This window comes from Gallinula chloropus (genome assembly GCF_964237585.1).
Source record: "Gallinula chloropus genome assembly, chromosome: Z".
NCBI classification, from domain to species: domain Eukaryota; kingdom Metazoa; phylum Chordata; class Aves; order Gruiformes; family Rallidae; genus Gallinula; species Gallinula chloropus.
Window position 1 is genome coordinate 59,715,166 of NC_140089.1, and position 15,581 is coordinate 59,730,746.

The window sequence follows — 15,581 nt, forward strand, 5'->3', positions numbered from 1 at the left end:
TTTTAAACATGTGAAGTAACATACACCATGTTAGACTTTATAATTAATTCTGCTAATATTGGTGCACCAAAGTGAGATCTTGGCTCAAGCTAGAATTTCCTTTTGACATTCTGCAAAGAAGTATTTGGGAATCACAGAATCACAGAATGTTAGGAGTTGGAAAGGACCTTGAAAGATCATTTAGTCCAACCCTTCTGCCAAATCAGGATCACCTAGACTAGGTCACAGAGGAATGCATCCAGGTGGGTTTTGAATGTTTCCAGAGAAGGAGACTTCATAACCTCTCTGGGCAGCCTGTCCCAGTGCTCCATCACCCTCACAGTGAAAAAGTTTCTCCTTATATTTACATGGAACTTTCTTTGCTCTAGCTTGTACCCATTGCCCCTTTTCCTATTGTTAGCCATCACTGGGAAGAGCCTGGTAACATCATCCTTACTCTTGCCCTTTACATATTTATAAAGATTAATAAGGTCACCACTCTGTCTCCTCTTCTACAAGATAAAAAGGCCCCGCTCCCTCAGCCTTTCATCATAAGGAAGATGTTCCATTCCCCTAATCATCTTGGTGGCCCTGTGCTGGATTCCTTCAAGGAGTTCTATGTCCTTCTTGAACTGAGGAGCCCAGGACTGAACACAATATTCCAAGTGTCGTCTCACCAGGGCAGAGTAGGGAGGGGAGAAGGACCTTGCCGTCTCCAAGCAATTGGAAGAGAAGAAGGTCTTAAGGAGGAGTCAGCTTGGATTCACCAAGGGGAGATCATGCTGGACCAATCTCATAGCCTTCTATGATCTCATCACCAGCTGGGTAGATGGAGGCAGAGCAGTGGATGTCATCTACCTTGAATTCAGCAAGGCTTTCGATACTGTCTCCCATGACATCCTGATAGCAAAGCTGAGAAAGCATGGGATAGATGAGTGGACAGTGAGGTGGGTTGAGAACTGGCTGTTGGACTGAGCTCAGAGAGTGGTGATCAGTGGAGCAGAATCTGACTGGAGACCTGTGACTAGCGGTGTTCCCCAGGGCTCAGTGTTGGGTCTAGTGCTATTTAATATCTTCATTGACAACCTTGATGAGGGAATAGCATCCACCCTCAGCAAGTACACTGATGATCCAAAGCTGGGAGGAGTGGCTGACACACAGTAACACTGCGCTTCCATTCAGCGAGACCTGGACAGGCTGGAGAGCTGGGCAGGGAGAAACCAGATGAGATTGAACAAAGTGTAGAGTCTTGTACCTGGGAAGGAACAACCGCTTGAATCAGTACAGGCTGGGGGATGACCTGTTGGAGAAGAGCTCTGCAGAGAAGGACCTCGGGGTCCTGGTAGATGACACACTAGCCGTGAGCCAGCAGTGTGCCCTGGTGGGTAAGAGAGCCAATGGGATCCTGGGGTACATCAAGAGAAGTGTGGCCAGCAGGTCGAAGGAGGTGATCCTCCTCCTCTACTCTGCCCTGGTCAGGCCCCACCTGGAGTATTGTGTCCAGTTCGGGGCTCCCTGGTATAAAAAAGACAGGGATCTCCTTGAGAGAGTCCAGAGAAGGGCTACAAAGATGATTAAGGGACTGGAGCATCTCCCCTATGAGGAAAGGCTGAGTGAGCTGGGACTGTTCAGCCTTGAGAAGAGAAGACTAAGGGGGGACCTTGTTAATGTTTATAGGTATCTTAAGTATGGGATACAAGGGGAAATGGCCAGCCCCTTTTCAGTGGTCTGTGGAGTCAGGATAAGTGGCAATGGCTGCAAGTTGGAGTATAGGAAGTTCCGCACCAACATGCGGAAGAACTTTTTCCCAGTGAGGGTGACAGGAAAGCCCTAGGACAGGCTGCCCAAGGAGGTGGTGGAGTCTCCATCACTGGAGATATTCAAGACCCGCCTGGACGCCTATCTGAGTGATATGTCCTAGGGAGCTGCTTTGGCAGGGGGGTTGGACCCGATGATTTCTTGAGGCCCCTTCCAACCCCTGTGATTCTATGACTCTCTTGACCTACTAACCACACCCCTTCTAATACAACCCAGGATGCTATTGGCCTTCTTAGCCACAAGGGCACATTGCTGGCTCGTGGTCATACCGCTGTACACCAGGACCCCCAGGTCCCTCTCACCTACACTGTTCTTCAACTGATCTGTCCCCAACCTATACTGGTACCTGGGCTTGTTCTTCCCTAGATGCAAGACCCTACACTGCTCTTGTTAAATCTCATTAAATTTCTTCCCGCCCAACTCTCCAGCTGCTTAAAGTCTTGCTGAATGGCAGCACAGCCCTCTGGTGGGTCAGCCACCCCTCCCAGTTTTGTGTAGTCAGCAAAGATGCTGACTGTGCACTCTATTTCCTCATCCAGGTCATCAATAAATATATTGAATTGTATCGATCCCAGTACCGACCCCTGAGGGACTCCCCTAGATACAGGCCTCCAGCCAGACTCTGTCCCATTGATCAAAACTGGCTGGCTTCTTCCCTTCAACCAGCTCTCAGTCAACCTCACTACTTGATCCTTAGACCACACTTCCTCAGTTTAGCCACAAGGATGCTGTGGGAGACTGTCAAATGCTTTACTGAGGTCAAGGTAGACCACACCTACTGCCCTACCATAATCTATCCACCTGGTTATATCCTTATAAAAGGCTATCAGATTGGTCAAACATGACTTCCCTGTGGTAAAACCATGCTGACTGCTAAAACATGTTGACTGCTAAAAACATGTGAACTGGATAGATGATACCACACATCTAGGTCCGTGACAAGTGGTATTCCTCAGGCGTCAGTACCGGGACCAGCACTGTTCAATATATTTGTTGGTGACATGGACAGTGTACCCTCTGCAAGTTTGCTGACAACACCAAGCTGTATGGTGAGATTGACACGCTGGAGGGAAGGGATGCCATCCAGAGGGTCTGTGACAGGCTGGAGAAACAGGCCCCTGAGAACTGCATGAAGTTCAACAAGAACAAGTGCATGGTCCTACACATGGATCAGGGCAATCACAAGCACAACTGCAGGTTGGGTGCAGAATGGATTGAGGGCAGCCCTGAGGAGAAGGACTTAGGGGTGCTGATCAATGACAAGCTCAACATGAGGCAGTAGTGTGTGCTAGCAGCTCAGAAGGCCGACTATGTCCTGGGCTGCAACAAGAACAGGGTGGCCAGCAGGTTGAGGGAGGTGATTCTGCCCCTCGACTCTGGTCTTGTGAGACCCTCACTGTGCCCAGCTTTGTGGTCCCCAGTACAGGAAAGACATGGAGCTATTGGAGCGAGTCCAAAGGAGGGCAATGAAGATGATCAGGGGGCTGGAGCACTTCTGTTAAGACAGGCTGTGAGAGTGGTTCAGAGACCTAATTATGGCATACCAATACTTAAAGGGGTCATACAGGAAAGTGGGAGAGGGACTGTCCACCAGCAATAGCAGCAGGACAAGGGGCAATGGCTTCAAGCTGAAAGAGGGTAAGTTTAGGTTAGATGTTAGGAAGAAATTCTTTACTTTGAGGGTAGTGAGACACTGGAACAGTTTTCCCAGAGCGGTTGTGGAAGCCCCATCCCTGGCAGTGTTTAAGACCAGGTGTGATGGGGCTTTGGGCATCCTGGTCTAGGGGAGGGTGTCCCTGTCCATGGCAGTGGGGTTGGAATTAGGCGATCTTTGAGGTCCTTTCCAACCCAAAGCATACTATGACTCTGATTCTATGCTTATCCCAGCCCATGAAAGTTTTTTTCATGCGTTAAAGATAGGTGCCTAAGTATCGGAAAAGTACTCGAGTACTATTTAATGTAGATAGAACTGGACTAACAGTGACATAAAAGCTATAGTAAACTTAACTTAGCAGTGTAATCATTAACTCAAAAAGCACACTAAACTTATAGAAATGATCTGTAATTTATTCTTTTATCAAAGTTGTTCCTAGTCAAGGAGAACAAAATACCCATCATAACATGGAAGTTCACATGAACCTCATCCTAATTAAGATTGTTTCCTAGAAACATTTTAATAAACTATAAAGAGCTCCCTCCATTGCTGCAGGCCATTTGTGTGAGGCATCCCACCACCTTCCTGTAATCCCAACAATATTGTAGCCCTGCATATGCACAGAGTTCTTTAATTCCTCATGTTTGTTCTGACCCTTGCTTAAGCCTCATTTTTTCATTATACATTTCCTTTCACTTACATGATACCAGGCTCTTTGCTTATCAGTCCTGTCCACTGTTCCTTCACAGGGAGGATGGTAATTCTTTCCCTTGCCACATCATTCATGGTTTAAGTCCCTTCCTACCAGTTCCGTCACACTGTTGGCAAAAACACCTCTGTCCTACTTAGTGAAGTGGATCCCATCGCTCCTGAGACAATGTTACCTTCAAAGAAGTTCCTATGGTCATAGAAACCAAAGCCTTGTTGCCAGCACCGGTTCCACAAACAGTAGTTGACAGCAGTATCAGTGCCTTCCTCCTTCCTCCATCCACAGGTTAAAGGAGTAAATCACCTGGGATCTTTCACTCACAGAATCTCCAATGGGCATATTAATGCATTAGAATAGCATAACTAAAATTTATGATTTGCTAGTTTTGATTCAAACTGTTGTACTTGAAAGTATTGTCCCGACATAAAAACATTGAGAAGTTTTGTTTTGTCCTGCTGTTTGTGAGTGTAATCTTGTCTGATGTTTATTGATTTATAGGGCTGATGTAAAATACTGATAAATTTTCCATCAAGAGTAAGTAAAATTTTGAAGTTATAGCACGTAAAATTAGTTAGTAGATTAAGGTGAAACAGACATGAAGTAGTAATTCAGCCTGAGCATCCATGTGCTGTCTGTGATCTTCTGGAAATACAGAAATTCATAATGACAATTGTTGAATTGCACTGTTCCTAATAATGTCAAGACATCACTTTTTCATCTTAAGAACTTTATTTGAAGGAGTTACCACTTCCATTAGTCCCTTCCAGCATGCATCTCTCTGTACTTCCCCTTTCTATTACTCTGCTATTGTAAGGTTTTGCAACTGGAAGTTATAAAGGAATCCAGAGAATATACTCCATTTTGTGCCATTCAGTTACGTATTACTCCTCCCATAGATTTTTTTTAAAACTGGAAAAATAGTATTGAAATTAATGTTGCTAAATATTTAGCAACTAGTCCTCCTATCAGCAGAGCCCAGCTGCTTGCTTTGGTATCCCCAAGAACCTTGGGAGAGAATAAACAAGTAGTGTTTAGAAAGAAACTGGTGTTCTAACATGAAAATACACGAGCATCTAAAAATTAAATATTCTTTTTTCTTTCCTGTGAATAAAATGTGTAAACAGCCTTCTGCTTTACAGGTAACATATAAATGGTTTCTTTAAATTCATAATATTGCTTGTTTGAAAGCAATTATTCATAAATTTTTTGTTTGCACAAAAATTTAAGAGAAATGCTTACCTAAAACCCTAGTGTGTTGTTGAAATTTGTTCCCATTTATACTATTGCCCAGGAACCAAGCATTTTGTATTACTTGTTGAAACTTAATGCTCTGAGAGTTTTCCTTTATTGTGAAACACATTATGTTGCCAGAAATTTATGAGTATATTTGTGATTCATCATTATAAATAGATAAGATTTTAAGATTAACCTTTTATCTTGGCCACTAAAAAGCCTACATTACTGCATGTGATTACGAGATCTAGTTCACTTCACTTTCTGTGATGTTTTATGTAGCCTTATAAGGAAAAATAAGAAATTTCCTGCTGCACTTGAAAGTAAATTACAGGCTTACCTTGTATGCATTGAATTAAAGCTTCTATAATAAAGCATATGAAGCTGAACAAAACTTTGCAAACTCTGGTAGCTTAAAAAAGTACCTTAGTTCAGGGTGAAGTAGTTCAGGAGTAGGCATTGGAATGGGTGGTCTGGAAACTTGATGGTTTAAGGAAAGGTTGAATGAGGTACTTATGGACATGGTTTAGTAAGTAGTATAGGTTGTAGGGGACTAAATGATCTTGGAGGTCTTTTCCTTTTGTATGATTCTATGATAAAGCAGAGTGGGGTGGGTTTAGATTAGACATTAGGAAGAAATTCTTTACTGTGAAGGTGGTAAGACACTAGAACAGGTTGCCCGGAGAGGTGATGGAGGCTCCATCCTTGGAGACATTCAAGGTCAGGCCTGATGAAGCTCTGAGCAATCTGATCTAGTTAAAGGTGTCCCTGCTTACTGCAGAGAGGTTGGACTAGATGACATTTAAAGGTCCCTTCCAACCTAACACATTCTATGATGAGTGTACCCAGCTCTGTTTCTGTTACTCAGCTTTTTATTTCCACCATTCTTCCAGCTTGCCAGTGGTTTTGTCTAGGTTACGTATAAGACTAAGTGCAGGCTTCCTCAGACAATCTGTCTCATTTTTTTCATACAATTTTGAAGGAATTTTCCAAGTAAAATGCAATGAGCTAAGAAAAAAGTACAGATTACTGAGTTAAGGTGAAAATACATCCCTAAGTGAATAGACATATCCATAGGGTTTATTCTTGTGTTTTTGAAAAATTATTAAAACCCATAACTTTTGCTTTGCCGTGTGTCATTGATCTTCAGTTAGACATTGAACTGTTGACTACAACTCCGTGAGTCCGACTGTCCAGCCATTTCCTTACCCACTGAGTGGTTCATCCATCAAATTCATGTCTCTCCAATTTAGAAACAAGGATGCCATATGGGACAGTGTCAGATATATAACTTTTAAATGTATTTTGAAGTTCATAGTTTCCCTTAAAAGCCAGTTTCACCATATTTCCTTCTTTAAGATCGTTAATCTTTTTACAACTTAGTTCTTTTTGTTAATGGAGGCTTCGTGCTGTGCAAGGATTGAGTAAAACATGAATTATTCAAATTTAGAAAATAGTTACAGTGTTTAAGTAAATACTTTTAAGTATAAAGCTGGAATACTCTACTTATTAGTATTCCATTAGGAATGTATCCACTGTCATTTGTTATGCTGTAGAAGCCCCAGAAAGTACTTGGTATCCTGTTGTGCTGTGCTGCTAGTCTATTTAAGAGTTATAGTAATCACTGCAATAGTTATTATTTCCTTATATATGTTTAGGCATATAAAGCTGTTGTGGGTTTATGTGGCAAGGTTGGGGGGCAAAGGGGCACTGCAGGGGTGCCTTCTGCAACAAGCTGCTAGAATCTTCTCCTTGGTACAACCGAGTCAATACCAACTGGTTCCAAGGTAGTGTCTCTGTGTTAACATAATTAGGATGGGAAAAAAAATGCAAGCAGCTACTTTTTGCTGCCAGAGAACGGAGAAGATGTAAGAAACTTTGTAGACACCAAGGGCAGTGAAGAAGGAGGGGGAGGAGGAGATGGTGCTCCAAGTGCTGGAGGAGAGATTCCCCTGCAGCCCATGGAGAAGACCATGCTAGTCAGCAGTGGGTCTGTCTTGGAGCTAGCAGGCACTGGCTCTTTCAGAACTAGGGGAAGTTTCTAGCAAATTCTTGCAGAAGCCTCCTTCTAGTATAGGGGCAGAATCACCTTTCTTGACCTGCTGGTCACACTTCTTTTGATGCAGCCCAGGATTTATCAGTGTTTCTGAATATTTCAGAAGCAGCAGATAAGTGTGTCAGGTACCACACGCGTAGTTCCATGGAGTTTAAGCACGTAATGGTTCTACTTGTCAAGGTCCTGCCCCTATCCCCTGCCTCCATCCTAAGTTTAGGTACCTCTTTCCTGCTTTGCACTGACTACATTTGAATGCAAGGTGAGTCAGAAGTAGGTAGATGGACTGCAGAAGCCCTGCTTTTAGATCAGGTTAAACTGCTGTGGAACTGAGCTATAAATGGAAGGTCTGTTGTTGCAGCTGGTTCAGTTGTCAAGCAAGGAAAACACTGAATTTTCTGAGAGGCTTGGAGGCTTGGTGGTTTTTTTTTTTTTTTTTGTTACAGTAATGTATTCCTTCTACAACATATTGTTATGCCTCTGAATAGAGATGTTTTCTATTATGGTTTTGTCTCAGAAATATTGTAGGGCTTTTTTGTGGTGAGGTGGCTATTTTTTAGTGAGGAGAGCGAGGATTAAGCTAAATATTCAGCTAAACTAAGAAAAATCACCTTGGTAGGGCATTCTAAGTATTTGTACTTTTTTTTTTCCATACCTCTTACTATGCAAGGTAATGGTCATTTTTAGTGATACTAGTCATCAGGTTGCCAAGGTATTCTGTAACTAATACAGAAATAGAGATTAAGTGTAGTAAAATTTTTAGGTAAAAGAGGATTTCTTTTGCAAACTTGTAATTTGTTTATTTATTGTAATTCTTCACAGAAGCATGCAATCTTCTGCTTCAAAATTACCAGGTAAAGAAGAACCTGTTTCATCTGGTTATTTTCAGCAGTTAGTCATCCACTGTTTGGAAGAAATTTGAAAAAAAAAACCCAGCAAAAAAGTCTTAATTCCTTATTTTTAATTAATTTTGGTTTGTCACACAGTGAATTTATTGTATTATTATTTCTGCAGTGCAAAATTGAAGATCCCATAGCTCCCAGTCTGTTTCCTATGAAAGCATAAGTTATCTCTGATGTATTTCTGATAAGGTTTTTTTGTAAGGCATTTTCCTTGATTCTCAAATAATTTCTGTATTCCATTCAAATTTCCATTATACCTGTTAAATGTCAGGGCCTTTTCATATGTCTTAGGTGCTTTTCTACCACATATGTATTTTTATATTGTTTTACTGTCAAAATGTTTCTTTTTCTCTGATTTTAACTACAGTGCTTTAATGCTTTCTACTGAAGAAGCTTATTTGAGTTGCTTTTTCACTATAACACATTAACTGCTTTTCAGCTAGTTGGGGGAAAAGCTTTTTGACTCAGACCAGGAGTGGTATGAGCTAGTTTTAAGATGCAAATAGAGGTAAATGATTAATTAGTGTGCTAACGTAAATGAAAAAAAACTGAACAAAAAACAAAACAACAACAAAAAAATCCCAAACCAAAAAACAACCAACCACACAAAAATGCACTAACCTTTGGGTTTTTTTCCTCTGAATTTTATGCAGAGATCACAATGCAGACATCAGAGACTGGGTCGGATACAGGTTCTACTGTGACTTTACAGACATCTGTGGCTGGCCAGGCAGCAGTACCCACACAGGTCGTACAACAAGTACCAGTTCAGCAACAGGTAGGTGACTGTTATTTATGGGAGGGTTAAAAAAAAAAATTTAGGAAGGATAGTTCTTCACAGAATGAACCCTCAATTCTGCTTTTCTTAATTTTAGTTTACTGGCATTAAAATAGCCAGAGAAAGCAAGCCATTTGCAGCATCTGTTCCTTCACTATCTGACAAGCACTAGTAGTATATATAAATTATTCTAACCATAGGTTATTATGGACTTCATGTAATAGCTAATAGAAATTTATTTTAATTAGTGTTATTCATTATTTACAATTTTATACAGGCCTCTATTTTATACAGCCTCAATTTTTGTACAGGCCTCCATTTAGACTCTGTGGCACTTATCACAACCCTCTGGGCTCTGCCATTCAGCCAGTTCTCACTTCACCTCTCAGTCCACTCATCCAACCCACACTTCCTAAGCTTACTAACAAGGATGTTATGAATGATAGTGTCAAAAGCCTTATTGAAGACAAGGAAGACAACATCCGCTGCTCTCCCTTCATCCACCCAGTTGGTCATGCCCATGATAGAAGGCTACCCGATTGGTCAGGGATGATTTCCCTTTGGTGAATCCGTGTTGACCACTCCCAATAATCTTCTTCTCTTCTAGATGTTTACTGATAACCCCCAAAATTAGCTGTTCCATTACCTTTCCAGAGATGGAGTTGAGGTTGACTAGCCTGTAGTTTCCTGGGTCCTCCTTGCCCTCTTTGAAGATTAGAGTGACACTGGCTTTCCTCCAGTCGTCAGGCACCTCTCCTGTTCTCTATGATCTTTCAAAGAAGAGAGCAGCCTAGCAAGAATATCTGTCAGGCCTCTGAGCACTCATGCTTGCATCCCATCAAGGCCCTTGGATTTGTGGGTGTCAAGCTTCTCTAGATACTCTGTAACCCAATCCTCCTCAACGAGAGGAAGCTCTTTCCACAAGGTTTTCTTTCCTGCCTCCAGGGTCTGGGTTTCCTGAGGGCCAGCCTTAGCAGTAAAGACTGAAGCAAAAAAAGTATTCAGTAACTCTGCCCTCTCTCTATTCTCCATCACCAAGGCACCCATCCCATTCAGCAGTGGACCCTCATTTTCCATAATCTTCCTGTGGCTGCTGATGTACTTGAAGAAGGCCGTCTTCTTGTCTGTGACATCCCCTACCAGTTTTAACTTAAAGCTGAGTTTTAGCTTTCCTTGTGTCTTCCTTACATACTCTGGCAACATTCCTGTATTCCTCTCATGTGGCCATTCCCTTTTTCTACCTGCTGTCAGCTTTTTGCTTCCCTTTGAGTCTTTCTAGGAGCTCTTGGCTCACCCACACAGGTCTCCTTCCTCCTTTGGTTCATTTCCTATTCTTTGGAATACACTGATCTTGAGCACAGAGGAAGTGGTATTTGAATAATGAGCAGCTTTCTTGGTCTACCTTGCTTTCTAGAGACTCAACCCATGGGATTCTGCAAAGAAGGTCTTTGAGAAAGGCTGAAGTTAGCCTTCCTTAAATGCAGGGTTGTAGTCCTACTTACTGCCCTACTTCTTCCACACAGGATCCTGACCACTACCATCTCACAGTAACTGCAGCCAAGATTGCTACCAGTCTTCACATTTTCACCCAGCTCTTCTTTCTTCGCTAACACAAGGTCCAGTAGCACCCCTCTCCTTGTGGGTTCCTCTACAACCTGCATCAAAACGTTATCATCCATACTATGCAGGAATGTCCTGGACTGTGTGTGGTTGGCTGTATCACTTTTCCAGAAAGTATCAGTGTGGTTGAAGTCCCTCATGACAACCAGGGCCTGTAACCATGAGTCTAGTCCCAGCTGTCTGTAGAAGGCTTCATCCACTTTCTCTTCCTGATCAGGTGGCCTGTAGTAAACACCCACAACAGTGTCACCTGTATTAGCCTGCATCTTAATTCTTATCCATAAGCTCTCAACTTTTTCATCATCAGTCCTAGGCAGAGCTCAACACATTCCAGCTGTTCCCTCCCATGAAGAGCAACTCCACCACCTCACATAGCAGGCCTGTCTTTCCTAGAAAGTATGCAGCCATCCATGAGGGCATTCCATTCATGTGAGCTGTCCCATCATTACAGTGAAAACATGGTCCTGTGACTGCACGCAGATCTCCAGTTCATGCTGTTTATTCCTCGTGCTGTGTGCATTGGTATATAGGCATATCAGAATGCTAACTTAATGGCCATTTCTCTGGAGAAGCAGAGGAGGGTACATCATAGGATGTGGGAGGGTACCCACCCTTGAGGTAGTTGGTTTTCCAGTTCCCATCCTGGGAGGCAGCTATAGGACGTCACTGCTTTGGTTAGCCTGGCCCAAACCTCAGCTATATATAATGGTCTGGGCTTCACTGTTTTGTGCCTCACACTCCTGAGTCCTATTTTAAAACTTGCTTTACCAAATTGGCCAGCTTGTTGCCAAAAATCCCCTTGCCTTTTCTAGTGAGGTGTAGCCCATCCCTTTCTAACAAGTCATAATCAAAGAATTTCCCATTGTCACAAAAGCCAAAACTCTCACTATGGCACTACCCATGCAACCAGGAATTGATATACATTATGCGTCTTGTTTCTGGCCACCCCCTTTCCTCTCACTGGTAGAACTGAGGAAAAGATAACTTGGGCACCAATGTTTTTTACTTCCCTCTCCCAGGACTTTGTAGTCATCCCTGATTCTGCCCAGATTCTGGTTTGCATGTCCCATGCCCACATGCAAGACTAGCAACAGGTAGTAGTCTGAACTCTTGACCAGTTGTGGCACCCTCTCAGCAATGTCTTGGATCTTGGGTATGACAATAGATTCATGATGTTCATTTGCCAGCAAAGTAAGAGCACGCTTGTAGCAGCTAGCACAGTGCACACCTCTTACATAAGACAGTCACTCTCATGTGCAGCACCCACAAGCTATGGAAGGAGTGGTGGCTGTCCATGTGATGGATACTCAGAGTGACATGAAAAATTGACTTCACAGTTTCAGAATTAATGATATGAGAACTGGATGTAGATTATTAAATAGTGAAATAGTTTATCAAATAGTGTAATTGGTTTCTGTACCAGTGGAGCACTTTTCCCTAAATTAATTTCTTCAGCATTTGTTTAGTTCTAAAATTCCAGGTTGTACGTTTTTATGGGTGTGTTCCACAATGTTGTTCATTTCACTAACATTTTTTTCATGCCGTACTCGCTTTATAATGCCTCATAGCTCGTTTACTATAGTTTCTGCTTCATGTGTCTTTTAGGATGCAAGGTCGTGTTTTTTTGGGGGTTTTTAAAGATTCAGAAAAGCATTGAATTTGGAATTAGAAAACTATATTAAATGTTTGTCTTTGTGTATTTGCTCAGAATTCACCACTAGTGAATCAAGAATTTTTTTCCTGAAATCAGACTGTTAAATAACTTGCTCTCTTTACTTGAATGTTGATTACTCTTGAATACTATTTTAGGTTATAACTGAAGCTTTCATGATGCTTGAACTTAGGTAAACTTGGCAGGAAATCTTGTCTGGTTAACCCTTTTGTAAGGTTTGGAACACGCAGGACTGTTTGTCTTTATGAACTACAATCTGGATTATTTGTCTGATTTTTATGTTGTTTCATAATGACAGATGTTTAATAGATGTACTTTATGTGATTTATTCTTTATTATTTTTGTGTTTCAGCTTTTCACATAGGACATGACAATTTGGTGATGCTACATTGTTACTTGTTTTAAGCAAATAATGTATATGTACAATGGTCTAATATTGCATACTAACTGTTATATGTACTTGTACTGTGTAGTTCTAATAAATGGATTGATTGAACTATAGGGATAGGACCTTCTATGCTAGTTCTTTCCTTTACAGATAAAATCCTTCTATATTAATGTATTTTTTCACAATCAAATGAAGACTGAGCAAGGCTTTGGTGTTTATAAACTTTGCTTGCACAAAGTTTCTACCATTCTGAAAACCTGTAAGATAGAATTGGCTCATTTCCCCCCCATAAATAATAAATAGTGCATTAATCTTTGTCACCAACTGTTTATATCTTTTCTGAAGTTATTTAAGTTGCCCTGTATTAATGTACTACTTGTGTCAAAACACAGGAGCAGGGGTTTTTTCTTGCTTAATTATACCTTAAAGGGAACAGGAAACTGATTTTTTTTTTTTTTTAACTGAGTATGTAAAACTGACCCTCATCAATCTTACCGTCTCCTTTAGTACTGCTGTTTCTGAGCATTCCCTTTCATCAAATACTGCATCATTATATTGGATTATTTTTCCCTCTGGGTATATGAAATTGTATTTTTCCAGCTGACTCGTAACACTGACTGTAGGAATCAACATAAGATGAGAAAGGAAAGCTAAGGATCAACCCAGACAAGGAAGAGAAGTTACTTCAAAATTTTGCATGGACTAAAGACGCAACAAGAATGTTGGGAAATCCAGTGCACGCAGTATTTCAGTGACTAAAACATCGTGTGTGTGGCAGATTTGTGGGGAAAGAGGGGACAGATTATGGAAGTGAATGTGTGGTGAGGGGTAAAGGAAAAGTGAAGATGTGAATGTAGTATGCCAGCAAGAAATATGATGAGGAATGTAGGTGGGATAGGTAATTTGAATTGCAGAGTGGTGGATTTTGTGTTTGTTGCGTTTTTTTAAAGGAATGGCAAACAGTGAAATATTCACTAAGTTAAAGGAATTCTAGCTGTGACAGGCTTTGATGCGTTGTCTCTGTGTAGATCACATTTGCCTAAAGTTACTATCAGCTTTATGTTAATTTGATAGCAGTGGTCTAATTTGCCTAGAGAGAATCAGATAAAAGAGTGCTGTTTTCATAGTCATTCTTTTGATGGCAGGGGTAAGACTTACTATTTCTGCATGTCTAAATATACCAATGTTGGAAGTAAATTTTCAGCTGCATAGTATGTAAGATAGGTTTTTGGATTATTTTCCTGTGGTTTATAAAAGACATATTTAATAATGTCAGCTTTATCCCAAATATATGGATTATATTCTCTTGTAATGTAAGTTAGAAAAACACTGGGACACTTATTGTTCCTCAGGGGTCAGTCCTGGGTCCAGACCTGCTCAATATATTCATCAATAACTTGGATGAAGGGACAGAGCATACCCTCAACAAGTTTGCTGACCATACAAAACTGGGAGGAGTGACTGACACACTGGAAGGCTGAACTGCCATCCAGTGAGATCTGGACAGGCTAGAGACTTGGTCAGAGAGTAATATTATGAAATTCAATGAGGGCAAGTGTAGGGTCCTGCACGGAGGGAGGAATAACCCTAAGCAACAGTCCTGGGAGTCCTGATGGACAACAGGTTAACCATAAGCCAGCAGTGTGCCCTCATGACAAAGAGAGCCAATGGCACCCTAGGGTGTATCAAGAAAAGTGTGGCCAGCAGGCCAAAGGAGGTTCTCCTCCCCCTCTACTCTGCCCTGATGAGGCCTCATCTGGAATAGTGTGTGCAGTTCTGGGCTCCTCTGTCCAAGAAGGACAGGTGAAGACTGGAGAGGGTGCAAACAAGGGCTAACAAAGATGATTCGGGGACTAGAACAGGAGGCAATGGGCATAAATTCCACCTAAACATAAGGAAGAACTTCTTTACTCTGAGGGTGGCAGACCACTGGAAAAGGCTCCCAGAGAGGGAGTAGAGTCTCCATTTCTGGAGTTATATTCAAAACCTGCCTGGATTCTGTCCTGGGCAGCTGGCTCTAGGTGATCCTGCTTTAGCAAGGGATTGGTGATCTCCAGTGGTCCCTTCCAACCCCTAACATTCTATGATTCTGTGGTAAGTGTGTATATGCAATAATTTGGTGTTAGCCAAAAATTTGTATTATTATGTTTACAGTAATTTATTAGTAACTTTTAGTGAATTATGTCATTTTAGATGTGTTTGGTTTCAATTAATATTGAAACAGAGTTCACTATTTCATCTTTCCTGATGTGGTCTTTGTTTTCCGTGTTTCCATTCCTGTATATACATTATACTTAAATTGTGTACATTAATTTGGAATTGTTTTCATGGCATCAGCAATTTTATCTTCACAAAATTTATGATGTCTTTATCAAGTTGGAATATTTTTGCCCTGAAGTAGAGCAAGCTGAATAAGTGCAAGAGTGGACTAAACTCCTTTTTCCTACAGTATGTTTGTACTGAAAAATCCTGGGTGTTTTTTATTTTTTGGGGGGGGGGGGGGGAGAACCCCACTTTTGGTATTTTCAGCAAAAAATAAATCACTAATTTGCATATAGCTGTATAAATATGGAGCTCATAAAAGTCTGCTGTGGTGCTCCAAAGATAGGAAAAAAGGTACTATAAATGAAAACTTGGGCTTCCTTTCTGGTGAAAGCAGCACTGCTGGCAGCTGGTTTCATGTAGCTCAGCAGCAGTCACTGTTGAGATGGGATGGGGGAAGGCTAAGGGTATAGACATGTCCACATGGAAGAAAAAAGCAAGAAGAGTTAAAAC

At 41.5% G+C, this 15,581-nt stretch overlaps 1 protein-coding gene across 2 annotated transcripts in view; it reads left to right on the forward strand.

The window, feature by feature from the left end:
• Positions 1 to 9,001: 9,001 nt before the first annotated feature.
• Positions 9,002 to 15,581, forward strand: part of RFX3 (regulatory factor X3) — a gene marked incomplete at its 5' end in the record, with an annotated part of 51,883 nt that continues 45,303 nt past the window's right edge. The window contains one exon of one of the 2 annotated variants that reach the window (XM_084278167.1): positions 9,002 to 9,126. In XM_084278167.1, the coding sequence (XP_084134293.1) occupies positions 9,010 to 9,126 (117 nt within the window). The remainder of the gene's footprint in view (positions 9,127 to 15,581) is intronic. The other variant, XM_084278168.1, reaches the window with a different exon arrangement.